Consider the following 19,981-nt stretch of genomic DNA (forward strand, 5'->3'; position numbering starts at 1 on the left):
CAACTCGTCCAAGCAAACATGTTTCTCCACAAGAAACAAAAAGGCAAACATATTTTTTTCCTTTCGCTCCGGGAGGCGCAGAACAGCCGTGCCTCCCGCGGAAGTAAATCTGTGCTGCCACAAGAAGCAACTATGTGACTCTCGTTGAAGAAAAAAAAAATATATTTTCCCTTTTTGAGAGGCCTCTCGCGAAAGCAAACCTATGCCTCCACAAGAAGCAAATATATGTCTCTTGTGGATGCAAAAAATGTGTTTTTTCTCCTTTCCGAGAGGCAAATATGTGCCTCTCGTGGAAGCAAAAAAATTCACACCAAAATGTTTTTTTTTGGAAATATAAATTCTCCAAAATCTAGGGAAAAGCAGGCAACAACCAAAAAGCCAAAAAAACACAAAACGCAGACACAAAATTTCTGATGGAGCACCCAGCACACGACACATGGCAGCAGTTGAGAGCGCGCCAAGTGGCATGCTCTCAGCCCACCAAAAGTGCCCCTTAGTTAGTTGCTTCCCTATATCTTGCTAATAGTGAGCCGTATGCTACTCTTGCCTCAAGTTCCCCATTTGACTTGTTACCGGGCGGACCCATTTCTTCTCTCTGTATCGTGGCTAGAAAACCATGCGATGCTTTCTCGCTTGATCTATCATTGTTTGATGTTATTTCTTCTTATTTCTTGTCTCTTGGCTTGTTGGTCCAGTTTTCATGGTTTTTTCCTGTATGTTTCTGTGTTTTTCTTTATGGATTTTCAATGGTTTTTCTTTATTTTTCTTTTCAGTGTGTTTTTTATAGTTTTCTTAAGATTTTATTTATTTATTTTTATTCCTTTTTTGTGTTTTGTTTACGATTTTCGTCGGTTGAGATGGTTATTTCTTTCCTTTCCTCTTTTGTATGATTCCTTAATAATTTTCATCGGTTTTTCGCTGATTTTAGCATACCTTTGCTTTCCTGTGTTGTCCTTCTATGGCTCTCTTCAGTATTTAGTGTGTTTTTTCATTTGTTTTAATTTACCGGTTTCATAAATTTTCATTGTTTTTTTTCTTTTCTTTTTCCATGTTTTTATTTATGGGTTTCTTTGATTTTTGTTTCTTTTTTTCTTTTCCTTTTTCAATTATGTTTATTTTTTCATAGACGTAGTGTTTTTATACAATGGAAACATTTCATATTCACATTTCATATTTTTAAATACATGTTTAACACTTCAAAAAAAAATAGGCTGATGTCTACCCATTTTTTATAAAAAATGTACATTTGTCATATACATAACCAATCTTTTATCTACATATTATAAAAATAGCTTAATACATGATTAACCTTTTTTCAAGTATGTGTTTTGATTTCTACTTTTTTCCTTCCACATTGTTCTTTTTTCATGTACATATGAAACATTTTTATGCAAGTTTAATATTTCAAATACAAGATTAACATTATTCTAAAGTATGTGTTTGATGTCCACTTTTTTCGTAAACATTGCAGATTTTTTTATACATGTTAAGTTTTTTCAGATATATGATTAAAGAAATTTCAAATACATATTTTTGAACATTTCTTTGAATATGTGTAGTATATATTTTTGATATTATGTTAAAAAAATTGTACGTGTGAAAAATTGGATGCTCGGCTCACTCACAAGGAAGGTGTCATCACCATGTGCATATTGGAGTCAAGTTAGGATGATAAATGAACTACTATCTACCTTCAATTGGTATCTACTACATCCTTCCAATGATATCTCGGTAACAAGTATATATTCATGCTTTCGTCTCTTGCATTCAACCTTGTGTAGGTTGCATCTTGGCATGATATTCATTTCATATCTTGTGATACTTGTTTCCTTTCTCAAAGCATCTCAACGATGATCTCATGTTGCTAGTTGTGATGTCCTTGATGGTTGTGTGGTAGGAATTCATTTATATACAATAAGACCATATCTAGCCATGTGCTATGCTTCCCAGCAAATATCTTATTGGTATATGTATGACTTCCTTTTGGATATCTTATTCCTTCGCGTTGTAACTATGTCGGGTGTACATCCTTCTTTGTAGACATATATCATCATGATTTCATCTACTTAGAACCTTATACACATGAGAGAAAGTACATCTCTAGATGATATCCTTTTTTTCACGTCCACCTTGTCTTTCTTTTGTTATTTCTTTGGTGGCTCCGTGAAAGATCTTGTCTTGAGTGCGGGTCTTATCTCGTTGCATCTTGATGCACTCTTTTGTGGTGAAGATATTTTTCCTCATGCTTGTCTTGACGAGGCCTTAATTGGTATCACTACAAGAAATATGTCAACTAGTGACCTTATGTCAGTGACCCTGAAAGAATTGGTCATAGATCTATGACCATTTCAGACCAATTGGTCAAAAGCTGTTCGGGGGGCTCCAAACCCTAAACCATTGCGACACTTTTTGGTCAGAAAGGTCGTAATCTCCTTACACGAAATGGTCACAAAGAAAATAGTGCTAGTCCGATGCCTTATTTCTAGTTGTTAACGACCAATATAGATGGTCATAGCCTTGTAGATTGTGGTGGGTTGTGATGACTAGGCGCCATCTCAACAGTTTTGCCTATGTGTCATGTCCATGTGGCAGTTTTTACCCTAGGTTGTGAAGCAACCTATATTTCTGTTATTCCAAAAATTCCCAAAAAATTCTCATAAATATTTTGGATCATATCTTCATCAAATATGTCAAAAATATTCCTAGCCTAGTTCAAAAATAACTCAACAATATTCATTTTCCTATTCTGTTCAGAGCAGCACTTTGTGAAGGAAGTACCACTTTGGCATGTCCAAATGGTATCCATTTTCTACAGTGCTTTCCTATGCCCAAATAACCATCCTCCACCAAATGCCAGCTCAATCCATTCATTATTTTGAGCCCAGCTTCAACATTCGTATTTATGTCCAGTGTGGTACGTTGCAAAGCAAGTACCACCTAGGCTCCTCCTTTTGAGGTGAAAACTTATGAAGACGGTCTTCTTAGTAATTGATCATCCTCAGCCAAAAGTCACACCCATTAGCCATGTGCATTTCCCGTACCGCAAATCAAACACTTGGCTGCTTATTCATGTTTGAGCATCGATCGGTATCCTCGTGAGAATCTTATGTTGTGATTTTCTTCCTAGCACCTACCTGGGGAGTGCCCAACCCACTAGACATGCCTAGGCCGCCCAGAACACATGGCAACGCCACGGTCACGCGGTGACCACGCGGCGGGCATGCGAGCTTACGCGCTCTAGTGTTGGGGCCCTCGGCCACCGTCCAAACCTCGATGTCTCGCCATCAAACCATGTATTTCTGATTAAATAGATACTTATTTACCTAGAAATGATTTTTGGAAAAAATAAAGAGCAAACTATGAGGCAGCTGCAGTTCAAATTTGACCCGCTTCCAACTAAATTGACGGGAATTTGTCTTTTTCACCAGAGGTGGATCAAAATTTTTGACACCCAACCATTTTGTCAATTGTGCATTATATATATCCTAGTATTTTATAAAATTGATTTGGTCCATTTTTGCAACAATTATTTGGTAGTTCCTTCACAAAAAACCTCCTTTTGGGCACTCGGAAAATGAAAAATGAATTTTCCGTGCAAAGAAAATGAAAACTTCCTTAGGCAACATTGTTTGGAATTCCAAGATGTACCCTTGTGCACAATATGAGATCATTTGAACAAACTATGCCATGAATGTGGCCATAAGATTGATCATTTGGCTTGAAAGCCATTAATCTTCACGCATGATAGCTCATTTCTAAGAACACTTTTTTAAAACAATTACCGTATTACAAGTTTATTATTTTTCCTGGAAACTTGGTCACATATAATGACACAATGCGAAGGTTTTCCAATTTTTTGATTTTTTTTTGAATTTTTTATGCTCGTTTCAAAATGCGGTCAAAACGTCGGGCATGACCGTTCCTAGCTAGTGGTTGAATCTTGAATTTTTTTGTGTTTGTATGATTAAACAGATACTTATGTACCTAGAAATGATTTTTGGAAAAAATAAAGAGCAAACTATGAGACAGCTGTAGTTCATATTTGACCCGCTTCCAACTGAATCGACCGAAATTTGTCTTTTTCACCAGAGGTGTATAAATTTTTTTGACACCCAACCATTTAGTCAATTGTGCATTAAATATGTTCTAGTATTTTATAAAATTGATTTGGTACAATTTTGAAATAAATATATGGTAGATCCTTTACAAAAGAACTCATTTTGGGCACTCGAAAAATGGAAAATGAATTTTTAATCAACCATGACCAATTTTTCAGTTAACTATGACCAATTTAGATGGTCATGACATCATACGCGTGTGCTGCATTTTGATTGGTCCGTGGGCGTTTCACGCGGATCGTGGATGGATCACCGTCGGATGCTCCCGGATCCAACGGCTGTCCTCACCCGAAGCCCACCTAAGCCGAAACCCTAGCTCTCCTGAATCACCGCATGACCCCTTCTCCCCATCGCCGCCGCCGCTCCCTTTTCCCCATAACAGTCCTTCCCCACACCCCGCGCTTCCCAGATCCACACCGCACCTCGCCGTCCACGCACGCTCACCGTCCCTCCCTCACGCGCTCCCTCTCCCACATCGCCGCTGCCACCTCGCCGATTCAGATCCGACACCGCCGCCCGCGCCCGCGCATCACCACCCGCTCCTCCGCCCGTCCCGGAGGCCTCAGTCGGCGCCCTCCGTCGCATGGGCGCCGCGCTTGTCCCGCCCTCGACGCCGCACCTCCACCGCCATCTTTGCTGGCTCCTCGCCGATGACTCCGCACCTTCCTCGTCCATGCGCCTCTGCTCAGGCTCACATCGGGCTCCTCATCATCCTCCTCGACCTGCTCCTCCCGCCCGCACTCCTCTCCAACTTCCTCCCCGCCGGCGCCCCCTCCTTTCCGCTCCCCTCCCCTCCCCTCCATAGGGCCAGATCCGCACCGCGCGGTGTTTCCGCATCCGCATCCGCGCCACCACCACGCCCAAACCGCGGCCGAGGAGAGGAGCCCCGCCGCCACCACGCCCTCCTCCTTCCACCTCCACAGCTCTCCCTCCCTTCCTCCCTCCTCGCGCCTCAAACCCTAGCCCATGCGCGGGTGGCCATGGCGACCGAGCTCTGGATCCTCAGCACCCTCTTCTCCAAGAGCAAGATCATCAACGCAACATCCACAAGGAGAGGCTATGGTATGCTAGGTATGAATCCCTTTCTCTTCTTCTTCTCCTTCTTCTGGTTTCCTTCATCCCGCATTTGATTCCTGCGTTCTCTGCAGTTTGCTCACTCCGATCTGCTACAGCATGGTCTGCTTCAACTTGTGAAGGAAGGGGGCCAGCCAAGGAGAAGCTGTTGTGCTGCACGTCGTCTACAGGATCAACATCGAAGTAGTAAGTCCCTGCCCCTCGTCCCATCCATGCCCATCTTCGTTCGCATTAACCACCATGGCCATGGCCAGTTTTTCAGCAGTAGTCAGTGTCACACACGCCAAACCCAAAATCAATTTCGTGTTATAATAGCAGCTAAAATCCAGATCTGGGACAATGATTCTACCCTGTAAAACGATTCAATGCCGCTAGTCTCAGGGGTTTGAATTGGCCTTAGCACGTACGAATGGAAGTGATGCATACATGTGAAGCATCCCTCTTACAGTAAAGAATGCAGTTTGAGGATAATCTGCCAATTCTTCTGTAGTGGATATAAAATAATTAGGCATTTCTAAATTGTCTTGAATTTCCCTGAACTGAAAAATGGACTGATCTACTTGCTGCCTGTGCTACTAAACATAAAACTGAAAAACCTTTTACTGCCATTTTGTAGGTACTTTCCATAATGAACTTGGTTTCTCTTCACACACATGTACTGCTACATTATCCTATACATGTTGTCTGAATTATGTGAGAGGATACTGCCATTTTGTTGGTACTTTCCATATTGAATTCATTATAGCAGACATCAGCAGGTTTTAGATGTAGCACTCTTTACTTTTGTCGCTGCTTTACATTTGTCAATCCTAGGAATTAATTAGTGCCTTCTGTTTTGACTCTAGATTTGAATAGTGCCCAGGTAGTGTTCATTAGTAGGTTAAAAGGACGTTCAGATTATTTATTAAACATGATGTACAAAAGGTTTAGCTACGTGGGACTCCCAAGTCTGCAACTATAGTAGAAATAATGCCATGGAGCAAGAGTTCTGTTGGGCATCCTTTGCATTTCTCTTGTCATGTTCCATGCTTCACAACATGTGGGTAAACATATCAGTACACACGCACACTGCAGTTTGTAATGTCATTTAATAGGGGATGCATTACGGTACTTTATTTCCATTATAAACTAATAATAATTAAGAGCTTAGTAAGGTAACAATAATCTAGCATATATAGTAGAATATTAGATGTGCTTGTATAAATAGAATGCAGAGTTTAGAAATGAACTGAAATCTGAGAGCAGGAAGTGGTAGGCTTAATTTCATTTAGAAAAATAGGTGTACTGCAGCACCATATATTAAGGTAATTCCTCATCCAAAACAAATTGGAGGGGAAGATAGTCAAGTTAGCGACCCAGTTTTCATTCTGTGGGCTTTCCTTTCTTCAATGCTATGTTATGGTAGTCCATCCTGTACGTTTCCAGGTTTTCTAACTATATGCAAAACTTCCTGTAGGCTCGATGAGGGATGCTCCACCAGCATCCTGCTGCTTGGCAGTGGACGACAAGGACTTCCTCGCGCACGAGATGATTGGCGCACTATTCTGCTGGTTCCAAGTAGAGGAATAATAGGATATATGAAGTTTACTATTGATGTTTCATGCAGGTGGGGTTACCCAATGTTGGCAAATCAACTTTCTTTAACATATTAACAAAGGTGGGCTCCTGCGCCGGCAACTCCAGGTCCCGACCCCTCCCTCCCTCGTCTCCCCGTCTCATTTTTGTTTCCCGTAGTGGCTGCTGCTATTTCACGCCGGGTTCTGACTCGGTTTGGTTTGGTATTGTTGTTTCCATTGTGGTGGCGCAGGCTTGCGGTGAAGAAGATCAAGGGTGAGAAGGACCCCAACAAGCCCACGCGCCCCCGAGCGCTTTCTTCATCTTCATGTGAGTCCCAGTCTTGGTTCCTGGTTCGATTCGTGTTGCTTCTGTGGTGTGGCGTCGCGTCCTGACCGGGGATTTGGTGCGTGCTTCGTCTTCGCAGGGACAACTTCAGGAAGGAGTACAAGGAGAAGCACCCCGGCGTCAAGCTGGTCTCCGTGGTAAGCGTCCCCCATCCGCCTCTGTCTCGTTGTTCGTTCGAACTGGTGGTGCTGCGAGATGAGTTTCCTTGTGAATTTTGTGTCCTAATATGGTTTAGGTTGGTTGAATTGCAGATTGGCAAGGCCGGTGGTGAGAAGTGGAAGTCCATGAGTGATGCTGTAAGTTGCACGTCTCCCCTCCCCTCTCTGTTACCGCTCAATTCGGTGCCGATTTACTTGTTTCTGTCTTACTTTGCCTAGTGTTCGAACCAGTTGGTCAGTTAGATTTTGAATGGCAGTAGCAGCAAACTGATTTTTATCAAATATATCTCTATTACCGCTCAATTCGGTGCTGGTTTTCCAATGGCAGTAGCAGCAAACTGATTTTTATCAATTATATCTTATGCGAAGTTTAGGCGCAATGTGTTGCAGTGAAGTATTTTGCATGACTTGCACTTGTGCAATGAATATTCATATTGTGTCTATGTTTTCTTGTATGAATGAGTATCTCATTTTAACTAGCTGGAGAACGAAAAGCATGGTACTAGCTGAATTTCTGTTGTCATTCTAAATAATTGTCCTTTTTTGAAACCCTTCCTAATTTGTTTGCAGCCCTTCCTAATTTTTTGTTCTTGTTCTATTTGGAAATGGATGCAGCAGGTGCTCTGCTCTTGCACACGTCTGGCACCGTCTCCGGCGCGGTGGTGCTTCTTGAGGCGACCGACGTGATGGCGGCTTTGTACGGCGGCGAACACAAGCTCTCTGGTGAGTCGGCTCCATCTTCTAGCCCTAGCTCCCTATTTTCTGCTCCTATAGCATGCTCTGTTGGTTTAGAACACTAGAAGCAGTAGCCTACCATGTATGCGTACTAAACAACAGGAGCTAAATCACCTTGTGTACACTAGCAGCTTGCTTACGCACTTGTCACTTGCTTGTGGTAGCCATTACGTAGCTGAATCATGTCCGTGTCTACTAATCATCAATTCATAGTATTTGGCTTCTATGTGATGTGGATATACTTTCTAATTTAAAGTTACTAATATTTTTTGTTTTGACTCTTTCTCTAATGCGAGGAAAGCTGTGAGTAGACGTCAAAGATGCCTACTTGCTTGGCTGCTACAGTGATGCATGCGCCGGTCAAGCAAGCACACGTGCATATACGTACATGTTAGGATAGTGGTAGATGTGCCATAATTCCTGTGTAAGGAAATGTATTCCTGAGATGATTTTGTTATGTTATCTAAACCTGGGAGATGTGTTATGTGATGTGTATGATGGATTATTTGAATTCGACATTGAGTTTTCCTGATTTGAATATGAAACAATGTCGGATGTGTGTGTGTAACTGGATTAAAGAGGTCTTGTGCCCAAACAATTTTTTCCAAACATTTGTTTCAAAATCCGAGATCTAATAGTGGACAACTAATTGGGTAGAAAAAGGCCTCAACCCAACAAGCATTGGTCTGTTTAAAAAGTGAAACAAAAAAAGCTTCAGAAAATAAAAAATAAATATATTGCAAAAAAGGCCAAGCCCCCCTAATATGGAAGTATGGCCCGTGCGGAAATTGACAGAAAAATACACTAAAAGGCCGAATTGTTGGGCTCGGCCCATGTAGAAAACCGAATTGGACCGGGCTGAATCTTGTGCCACATCAGCTTGCCACGCTGGATGCCTACGTGGCCCGGGGAGGTTGCTAGTGACCAAAACGCCACAGTAGGCATATTTTGGTCGTAAACGTCTACGACCTTCTCACATAGAAGGTCGCTATAGTCAGTTTACGACCCTCAGCTTTTGACCTTCTGTTTTTGGTCACAAAAATGTCGCAAATGAAAAGCCATGACCTTTCAGTGACCAATAGTGGTGGTCACAAGTTGACATATTTGTTGTAGTGTATTCCTCGTCTTGATGAGGCTTTCATTTATATGCTTGTTAGTGAGCTTGTAAACCCGTTTGCTAGTTGTGTGTGGGAATGACATGCCTTGCACCGTGTATCTCATTATTTCAAGACTATATTGATGCTTAATGCTCATCCGTAGTTGCCTATTCTTAGTTGTCTTCTTAAGTGCATTGCATTGAATCACACACATCAGTTTTGGTTGAGCCTATTCTTAGTTGCCTCTATTACATGTTGCTCAACCATGTGCTTGTTGCAAGTGCTAGGCTTAGTTTCCTATTTGCCCACTTGCACTTGTTGTTAGTTTCTATTGATTTTGGGGGAGCTATGATCCTATTTTGTGCACTTTGTATCCAAATACAAATATTCTTATGTGTGCACAAGTCATGGGGAGCTTCTCTAGTTTCTTTAGAACACTCCTTTGCTCATATCATAACATCCTTTATTCATGTGGCTCGTAGGATCTTTGGTCTAGTTGGTTCAATTGATATCCATTCATTGCTTGCTTCAATTGGTATATTTTGATTGCTCGATTGCTTGTTTCTCTCTTTGCTATGTCTTTGTGGCATATCTTTTTTTGAAATCTTTGGGCCTCAATATAGTTTGTCTTCCTCCAAGTATTTACCGTTGGATATGTGTATTGCTTTCCTCTCTCTTGTTGAGAGATACACAATTTTGGAGGAACACTCTTTATATTGGCATTCTAAGCTTTTCACCCATTTTGGCAATCGATGCCAATGGGGGAGGAGTTTCAGAGAGTTGTGTGGAGAAGTCTTCAGAGTTTTCTCCTTGCTTTGGTTTTGGTTCCTAAGCATTTACATCCCATTCTCATGCATCATTGGTTGTTGCAACGCATGGTGATGCATAATTCCTTGTATAAACTATCTTGAAAGTGATTGTCATCAATTACCAAAATGGGGGAGATTGAAAGAACATGTGGTGCCCCCATGTTTGGTTTTGGTAATTGATGACAATCTCTATGGACTAATGGTTGCCCTGAGTTATATTTGAAGGTTTTTGTCCATAGGCTTTTCTTGGAGTACATGTGTTGGTTTCAAGGAGAGTTTGTGTCGACCAAGGTGCTATTCAAGGAATTACCTAAAAGATTGGTCTTGTGAGAGGTTGATCAAGACTAAGTCAAAGAGTGAATCAAGTTGATCAACACACAAAGTGTAGAAGATGTACCGAGAGGGATCAAGTGATCCCATGGTATGGTAAGCATTGTCAATTATGCTTTGTGTACTAACCCATGGTCTTCGTGAGAGTTCATTGTGGGGTTAGGATGCGGTGTGCAAGTTCAAGTGATGCATCACGAAGAGATCAAGTGCTTGAAGCTTGCCGTCCATTGTGGTGACAATGGACTTGTGAAGATGAGCCGAAGTGTGGCTCACCCATAGTGGTCTATGGGGGAGCAATCATCCTGTCTTCATCGAGCCAACACAATCAAGAAAGGTGGTCCAACTTGAGGGAGTCAAGATCGTCATCATCTAGCTCAAATGGACTTTGTGCAAGGCAAAGGTTTTCCCTTGATAGGTTTTCTACTTTACCGGTCTCATGGTGGTAGTTGGGAGACCGGGTTTTAGGATCGATTACCGTACTATCAAGGGCGGCTCTCGATGAGTTGCTTGATCGTATCGTTCATAGAGAGATCAAACCATTGCTTCCTTGCATCATCGTTATTGGTTCTTGTTTGGTTCTTCTCCTTGTGAGTTTTGGAGCTTACAGTCATTTTTATGACAAGCTCGTGTTCATCGAAAACGGAGTTCACATGCATCTTTATGATGTTTTCGATGTTGGAGGGTATGCCGGTTCTTCTCTGTTGGAGGTTTCACTCCTTTGTTTGCTAGGCATACCTCCTTCGTTGTTTTGATGCTACTCATTGTCTTGTATCCAACAAGCTTGAGTTTTCTCAATTCGGAGCTCATTTGCAGAAGTTATGGCAGTTCTGGTTTTATTGTTTCCCTCTGTTGTCTTCTCTTCAAAATGAAGGACTCCTAGTGTTGCTGATCTGGGGCTGAAGGAAATATGCCCTAGAGGCAATAATAAAGTTATTATTTATTTCCTTATTTCATGATCAATATTTATTATTCATGCTAGAATTGTATTAACCGGAAACATGATACATCTGTGAATACATAGACAAACTGAGTGTCACTAGTATGCCTCTACTTGACTAGCTCATTAATCAAAGATGGTTATGTTTCCTAGCCATGGACAAAGAGTTGTCATTTGATTAATGGGATCACGTCATTAGGAGAATGATGTGATTGACTTGACCCGTTCCGTTAGCTTAGCACTTGATCGTTTAGTATGTTGCTATTGCTTTCTTCATGACTTATACATGTTCCTATGACTATGAGATTATGCAACTCCCGTTTAACGGAGGAACACTTTGTGTGTTACCAAACGTCACAACGTAACTGGGTGATTATAAAGGAGCTCTACAGGTGTCTCCGAAGGTACATGTTGAGTTGGCATATTTCGAGATTAGGATTTGTCACTACGATTATCGGAGAGGTATCTCTGGGCCCTCTCGGTAATGCACATCACTATAAGCCTTGCTAGCAATGTAGGTAATGAGTTAGTTACGGGATGACGTATTACGGAACGAGTAAAGAGACTTGCCAGTAATGAGATTGAACTAGGTATTGGATACCGACGATCAAATCTCGGGCAAGTAACATACCGATGACAAAGGGAACAACGTATGTTGTTATGCGGTTTGACCGATAAAGATCTTCGTAGAATATGTAGGAGCCAATATGAGCATCCAGGTTCCGCTATTGGTTAATGACCGGAATCGTGTTTCGGTCATGTCTACATTGTTCTCGAAACCGTAGGGTATTGACAGTTTTCTTATGAGTTTATGAGTTTTGATGTACCGAAGGTTCTTCGGAGTCCCGGATATGATCACGGACATGACGAGGAGTCTCGAAATGGTTGAGACATAAAGATCGATATATTGGACGACTATATTTGGACACCGGAAAGGTTCCGGGTGAGATTGGGACACTACTGGAGCTCCGGGAGGTTATCGGAACCCCCCGGGAGGTATATGGGCCTTATTGGGCCTTAGTGGAAAGGAGGGGAGAGGAGCAAAGGAGCCCCCCCAAGCCCAATCCGAATTGGGAAGGGGACCGCCCCCCCCCCCTTTCCTTCCTCCCTCCCTCCTCTTACTTCCCTCTCCCTCGACACCATGCCGTCGTGCTGATGGAACTCTCCCTCGACACTTGGCTGGATCGGAGTTCGAGGGACGTCATCGAGCTGAACGTGTGCTAGAACTCGGAGGTGCCGTAGTTCCGGTGCTTGATCGGTCGAGCCGTGAAGACGTATGACTACATCAACCGCGTTCTTCTAACGCTTCTGCTTACAGTCTACAAGGGTATGTAGACAACACTCTCCCCTCTCGTTGCTATGCATCACCATGATCTTGCGTGTGCGTAGAATTTTTTTTTGAAATTACTACATTCCCCAACAGTGGTATCAGAGCCTAGTTTTATGCATAGATGTTATATGCACAAGTAGAACACAAGTGAGTTGTGGGCGATACAAGGCATACTGCTTACCAGCATGTCATACTTCGGTTCGGTGGTATTGTTGGATGAAGCGGCCTGGACCGACATTACGCGTACGCTTACACGAGACTGGTTCTACCGACGTGCTTTGCACACAGGTGGATGGCGGGTGTCAGTTTCTCCAACTTTAGTTGAACCGAGTGTGGCTATGCCCTGTCCTTGAGAAGGTTAAAATAGCACTAAATTGACGAACTATCGTTGTGGTTTTGATGCGTAGGTAAGAACGGTTCTTGCTCAGCCCGTAGCAGCCACGTAAAATTTGCAACAACAAAGTAGAGGACGTCTAACTTGTTTTTGCAGGGCATGTTGTGATGTGATCTGGTCAAGACGTGATGCTATATTTTATTGTATGAGATGATCATGTTTTGTAACCGAGTTATCGGCAACTGGCAGGAGCCATATGGTTGTCGCTTTATTGTATGAAATGCAAGCGCCCTGTAATTGCTTTACTTTATCACTAAGCGGTAGCGATAGTCGTAGAAGCAATAGATGGCGAAACGACAACGAAGCTACGATGGAGATCAAGGTGTCGCGCCGGTTACAATGGTGATCACGACGGTGCTTCGGAGATGGAGATCACAAAGCACAAGATGATGATGGCCATATCATATCACTTATATTGATTGCATGTGATGTTTATCCTTTATGCATCTTATTTTGCTTTGATTGACGGTAGCATTATAACATGATCTCTCACTAAATTATCAAGAAGTGTTCTCCCTGAGTATGCACTGTTGCGAAAGTTCTTCGTGCTGACACACCACGTGATGATCGGGTGTGATAGGCTCTACGTTCAAATACAACAGGTGCAAAATAGTTGCACACGCGGAATACTCAGGTTACACTTGACGAGCCTAGCATATACAGATATGGCCTCGGAACACGGAGACCGAAAGGTCGAACGTGAATCATATAGTAGATATCATCAACATAGTGATGTTCACCATTGAAAACCACTCCATCTCACGTGATGATCGGACATGGTTTAGTTGATTTGGATCACGTGATCACTTAGATGACTAGAGAGATGTCTGTCTAAGTGGGAGTTCTTTAGTAATATGATTAATTGAACTCTAAATTATCATGAACTTAGTCCTGATAGTATTTTGCAAATTATGTTGTAGATCAATAGCTCGGGTTGTTTCTTCCCTATGTTTTTATCTATGTGTTCCTAGAGAAAACTAAGTTGAAAGATGTTAGTAGCAATGATGCGGACTTGGTCCGTGATCTGAGGTTTATCCTCATTGATGCACAGAAGAATTATGTCCTTGATGCACCGCTAGGTGACAGACCTATTGCAGGAGCAGATGCAGACGTTATGAAGGTTTGGAGAGCTCAAAATGATGACTACTTGATAGTTTTGTGCACCATGCTTTATGACTTAGAACCGGGACTACAAAAACATTTTTGAAACGTCACAGAACATATGAGATGTTCCACGACATGAAATTGATATTTCAGACTCATGCCCGTGTCAAGAGGTATGAGGCCTCTAACAAATACTTCTCCTAAAAGATGGAGGAGAATCGCTCAACTAGTGAGCAAGTGCTTAGATTGTCTGAGTACTACAATCACTTGAATCTAGTGGGAGTTAATCTTCCAGATAAGATACTGATTGACAGAGTTCTCTAGTCACCATCAGTAATTTACTAGAACTTCGTGATGAACTATAGTATGCAAGGGATGACGAAAACGATTTCCGAGCTCTTCGTGATGCTAAAATCAACGAAGGTAGAAATCAAGAAAAGAGCATCAAGTGTTGATGATTGACAAGACCACTAGTTTCAAGAAAAGGGCAAAAGGAAAGAAAGGGAACTTCAAGTAGAATGATAAGCAAGTTGTCACTCCCGTGAAGAAGCCCAAAGCTGGACCAAAGCCTGAAACTGGGTGATTCTACTGCAAAGGAAATGGTCACTGGAAGCGGAAATGCCCAGAATATTTGGTGGATAAGAAGGATGGCAAAGTGAACAAGGGTATATTTGATATACATGTTATTGATGTGTACCTTACTAGTGTTTATAGTAGCCCCTGAGTATTTGATACTTGTTCGGTTGCTAATAATTAGTAACTCGAAACAGGAGTTACAGAATAAACAGAGACTAGTTGAGGGTGAAGTGACGATGAGTGTTGGAAGTAGTTCCAAAATTGATATGATCATCATCGCACACTCCCTATACATTCAGGATTAGTGTTAAACCTAATAAATGTTATTTGGGGTTTGCGTTGAGCATAAATATGATTTGATCATGTTTATTGCAATACGGTTATTCATTTAAAGTCATAGAATAATTGTTGTTCTGTTTACATGAATAAAACCTTCGATGGTCATACACCCAATGAAAATAGTTTATTGGATCTCCATCGTAGTGATACACATATTCATAACATTGATGCCAAAAAAATGCAGAGTTGATAATGCTAGTGCAACTTATTTGTGGCACTGCCGTTTAGGTCATATTGGTGTAAAGCGCATGAAGAAACTCCATACTGATGGACTTTTGGAATCACTTGATTATGAATCACTTGATACTTGCGAACCATGCCTCATGGGCAAGATGACCAAAACGCCGTTATCCGGAACTATGGAGCGAGCAACTGATTTGTTGGAAATCGTACATACTGATGTATGTGGTCCAATGAAAATTGAAGCTCACGGCGGGTATCGTTATTTTCTAACCTTCACAAGATGATTTGAGCAGATATGAGTATGTCTACTTAATGAAGCACAAATCTGAAACATTTGAAAAGTTCAAAGAATTTCAGAGTGAAGTGGAGAATCATCATAACAAGAAAATAAAGTTTCTGCGATTTGATCGCGGAGACAAATATTTGAGTTACGAGTTTGGTCTTCAATTCAAACAATGTGGAATAGTTTCACAAACTCATGCCACGTGGAACACCACAGCTTAATGGTGTGTCCGAACATCATAACTGTACTTTATTGGATATAGTGCAATCTATGATGTCTCTTACCGATTTAGCACTGTCGTTTTGGGGTTATGCATTAGAGATAGTTGCATTCACTTTAAATAGGGCACCATCGAAATCCATTGAGACGACGCCTTATGAATTGTGGTTTGGCAAGAAACTAAAGTTGTCATTTTTTAAAGTTTGGGGCTGCGATGCTTATGTGAAAAAGTTTCAACCTGATAAGCTCGAACCCAAATCGGAGAAGTGCGTCTTCATAGAATACCCAAAGGTAACTATTGGGTACACCTTATATCACAGGTCCGAAGGCAAGTTATTCGTTGCTAAGATGTATCCTTTCTAGAGAAGGAGTTTCTCTCGAAAGAAGTGAGTGGGAGGAAAGTAGAGCTTGATAAGGTAATTGTACCTTCTCCCGAATTGGAAAGTAGTTCATCACAGAAATTAGTTCTAGTGATTCCTACACTAGTTAGTGAGGAAGCTAATGATGATGATCATGAAACTTCAGATCAAGTTACTACCAAAATTTGTAGATCTTCCAGATTAAGATCGCCACCAGAGTGGTGCGGTAACCCTATTCTGAAGTCATGTTACTAGACCATGATGATCCTATGCACTATGAGGAAGTGATGATGAGCCCAGATTCCGCGAAATGGCTTGAGGCCATGAAATCTGAGATGGGATCCATGTATGAGAACAAAGTGTGGACTTTGGTTGTCTTGCGTGATGATCGGAAAGCTATAGAAAAATAAATGGATCTTCAAAGAGGAAGACGGACACTATTAGTAGTGTTACTATCTACAAAGCTCGACTTGTTGCAAAAGGTTTTCAACAAGTCCAAAGGTGTTGAATACGATGAGATTTTCTCACTCGTAACGATGCTTAAGTCTGTCCTAAACATGTCAGCAATTGCCACATTTTATGAAATCTAGCAAATGGATGTCAAAAACTGCATTCCTGAATGGATTTCTGGAAGAAGAGTTGTATATGATGCAACCTGAAGGTTTTGTCGATCCGAAAGGTGCTAACAAAATGTGCAAGCTCCAACAATCCATCAATGGACTGGTGCAAGCATCTCGGAGTTGGAATATACGCTTTGATGAGTTGATCAAAGCATATGGTTTTATACAGACTTTGAGAAAGGCCTGTATTTACAAGAAGGTGAGTGGGAGCACTACAGCCTTTCTGATAAGTATATGTGAGTGACATATTATTGATCGGAAATGATGTAGAATTTTCTTGAAAGCATAAAGGAGTGTTGGAAAGGAGTTTTTTTTCAAAGAAAGACCTCAGTAAAGCTACTTACATATTGAGCATCAAGATCTATAGAGATAGATCAAGACGCTTGATAAGATTTTCAATTAGTACATACCTTCACAAGATTTTGAAGTAGTTCAAAATGGAACACTCAAAGAAAGAGTTCTTGCCTATGATGCAAAGGTGTGAAGTAGAGTAAGACTTAAATCCCGACCATGGCAGAACATAGAAAGAGAATGAAAAGTCATTCCCTATGCCTCAGTCATAGGTTCTATAAAGTATTCTATGCTTTGTACCAGACCTATTGTATACCTTGCTCTGAGTTTGGCAAGGGAGTACAAGTTTGATCTAGGAGTAGATCACTGGACAGCGGTCAAGAATATCCTTAGTGACGACTAAGGAAATACTTCTCGATTATGGAGGTGATAAAAGAGCCCGTCGTAAAGAGTTACATCGGTGCAAGCTTTTACACCGATCCAGATGACTCTAAGTCTCAATCTGGATACATATTGAAAGTGGGAGCAATTAGCTAGAGTAGCTCAGTGCAGAGCATTGTAGACATAGAATATTTTGCAAAATACATACGGCTCTGAATGTGACAGACTCGTTGACTAAACTTCTCTCATGAGCAAAACATGATCATACCTTAGTACTCTTTGGGTGTTAATCACATAGCGATGTGAACTAGATTATTGACTCTAGTAAACCCTTTGGGTGTTGATCACATGACAATGTGAACTATGGGTGTTAATCACATACAGATGTGAATACTGGTGTTGAATGACATCATGTTGTGAACTAGATTATTGACTCTAGTGCAAGTGGGAGACTGAAGGAAATATGCCCTAGAGGCAATAATAAAGTTAATATTTATTTCCTTATTTCATGATAGAATTGTATTAACCAAAAACATGATAGATGTGTGAATACATAGACAAACTGAGTGTCACTAGTATGCCTCTACTTGACTAGCTCATTAATCAAAGATGGTTATGTTTCCTAGCCATGGACAAAGAGTTATCATTTGATTAACGGGATCACATCATTAGGAGAATGATGTGATTGACTTGACCCATTCCATTAGCTTAGCACTTGATCGTTTAGTATGTTGTTATTGCTTTCTTCATGACTTATACATGTTCCTATGACTATGAGATTATGAAACTCCCATTTACCGGAGGAACACTTTGTGTGCTACCAAACGTCACAACGTAGCTGGGTGATTATAAAGGAGCTCTATAGGTGTCTCCGAAGGTACATGTTGAGTTTGCGTATTTCGAGATTAGGATTTGTCACTCTGATTATCGGAGAGGTATCTCGGGGCCCTCTCGGTAATGCAAATCACTATAAGCCTTGCAAGCAATGTAGCTAATGAGTTAGTTACAGATGATGTATTACGGAACGAGTAAAGAGACTTGCCGGTAACGAGATTGAACTAGGTATTGGATACCGACGATCAAATCTCGGGCAAGTAACATACCGATGACAAAGGGAACAACGTATGTTGTTATGCGGTTTGACCGATAAAGATCTTCGTAGAATATGTAGGAGCCAATATGAGCATCCAGGTTCCGCTATTGGTTATTGACCGGAATCGTGTTTCGGTCATGTCTACATAGTTCTCGAACCCGTAGGGTCTGGACACTTAAGGTTTCGTTGACAGTTTTATTCTGAGTTTATGAGTTTTGATGTACCGAAGGTTGTTCGGAGTCCCGGATATGATCACGGCATGACGAGGAGTCTCAAAATGGTCGAGACATAAAGATCGATATATTGGACGACTATATTTGGACACCGGAAAGGTTCCGGGTGAGATTGGGACAATACCGGAGCTCCGGGAGGTTATCGGAACCCCCGGGAGGTATATGGGCCTTAATGCGCCTTAGTGGAAAGCAGGGGAGAGGAGCAAAGGAGGGGGCGCGCCCCCGCCCCCAAGCCCAATCCGAATTGGGAAGGGGGTCGGCCCCCCTTTCCTTCCTCCCTCCCTCCTCTTCCTTCCCTCTCCCTCTCCTAATAGGAAAGGGGGAAGTCCTACTCCCGGTGGGGGTTGGACTCCCCCGCTAGGGCGCGCCACGCCCCTTGTCCGGCCCCCTCCTCCACTCCTTTATATACGGGGGAGGGGGGCACCCCATAAACAACAATTGGTCTCTTGATCTCTTAGCCGTGTGCGGTGCCCCCCTCCACCATAGTCCTCCTCGATAATATTGTAGCGGTGCTTAGGCAAAGCCCTGCGACGGTAGAACATCAAGATCGTCACCACGCCGTCATGCTGACGGAACTCTCCCTCGACACTCGGCTGGATCAGAGTTTGAGGGTCGTCATCGAGCTGAACGTGTGCTAGAACTCGGAGGTGCCGTAGTTTCGGTGCTTGATCGGTCGGGCCGTGAAGATGTACGACTACATCAACCGCGTTGTTCTAACGCTTCCACTTAAGGTCTACAATGGTATGTAGACAACACTCTCCCCTCTCGTTGCTATGCATCACCATGATCTTACGTGTGCGTAGGATTTTTTTGAAATTACTACATTCCCCAACAGTGGTATCAGAGCCTGGTTTTATGCGTAGATGTTATATGCACGAGTAGAACATAAGTGAGTTGTGGGCGGTATAAGTCATACTGCTTACTAGGATGTCATACTTTGGTTTGGCGGTATTGTTGGATGAAGCGGCCCGGACCGACATTATGCGTACGCTTACGCGAGACTGGTTCTACCGACGTGCTTTGCACACAGGTGGCTGGAGGGTGTCAGTTTCTCCAACTTTAGTTGAACCGAGTGTGGCTCCGCCCAGTCCTTGTGAAGGTTAAAACAGCACTAACTTGATGAACTATCGTTGTGGTTTTGATGCGTAGGTAAGAACGGTTCTTGCTCAGCCCGTAGCAGCCACGTAAAATTTGCAACACCAAAGTAGAGGACGTCTAACTTGTTTTTGCAGGGCATGTTGTGATGTGATATGGTCAAGACGTGATGCTATATTTTATTGTATGAGATGATCATGTTTTGTAACCGAGTTATCGGCAACTGGCAGGAGCCATATGGTTGTCGCTTTATTGTATGAAATGCAAGCGCCCTGTAATTGCTTTACTTTATCACTAAGCGGTAGCGATAGTCGTAGAAGC

General features: G+C 42.1%; 1 protein-coding gene across 1 annotated transcript; it reads left to right on the forward strand.

Moving 5' to 3' along the window:
- The first annotated feature begins 5,098 nt into the window (after positions 1 to 5,098).
- LOC123067967 (uncharacterized) lies at positions 5,099 to 8,294 on the forward strand. Its single transcript, XM_044490520.1, has 9 exons — positions 5,099 to 5,180; positions 6,649 to 6,749; positions 6,799 to 6,875; positions 7,000 to 7,122; positions 7,174 to 7,231; positions 7,346 to 7,390; positions 7,733 to 7,751; positions 7,868 to 7,969; positions 8,188 to 8,294. Exons 1-9 carry the CDS (start codon positions 5,099 to 5,101, stop codon positions 8,292 to 8,294), a joined length of 714 nt encoding a protein of 237 aa, XP_044346455.1.
- Positions 8,295 to 19,981: the final 11,687 nt, after the last annotated feature.

This window comes from Triticum aestivum, chromosome 3B (genome assembly GCF_018294505.1).
Source record: "Triticum aestivum cultivar Chinese Spring chromosome 3B, IWGSC CS RefSeq v2.1, whole genome shotgun sequence".
Lineage (NCBI taxonomy): Eukaryota > Viridiplantae > Streptophyta > Magnoliopsida > Poales > Poaceae > Triticum > Triticum aestivum.

Excerpts from the sequence above, each read along its gene's own strand:
- LOC123067967 (XM_044490520.1), top strand. The coding sequence starts at position 5,099 with ATGGCGACCGAGCTCTGGATCCTCAGCACCCTCTTCTCCAAGAGCAAG. Across the intron at positions 6,750-6,798 it reads CACTATTCTGCTGGTTCCAA|GTGGGGTTACCCAATGTTGG; the intron begins GTAGAGGAATAA and ends TGTTTCATGCAG. Across the intron at positions 6,876-6,999 it reads TCCTGCGCCGGCAACTCCAG|GCTTGCGGTGAAGAAGATCA; the intron begins GTCCCGACCCCT and ends GTGGTGGCGCAG.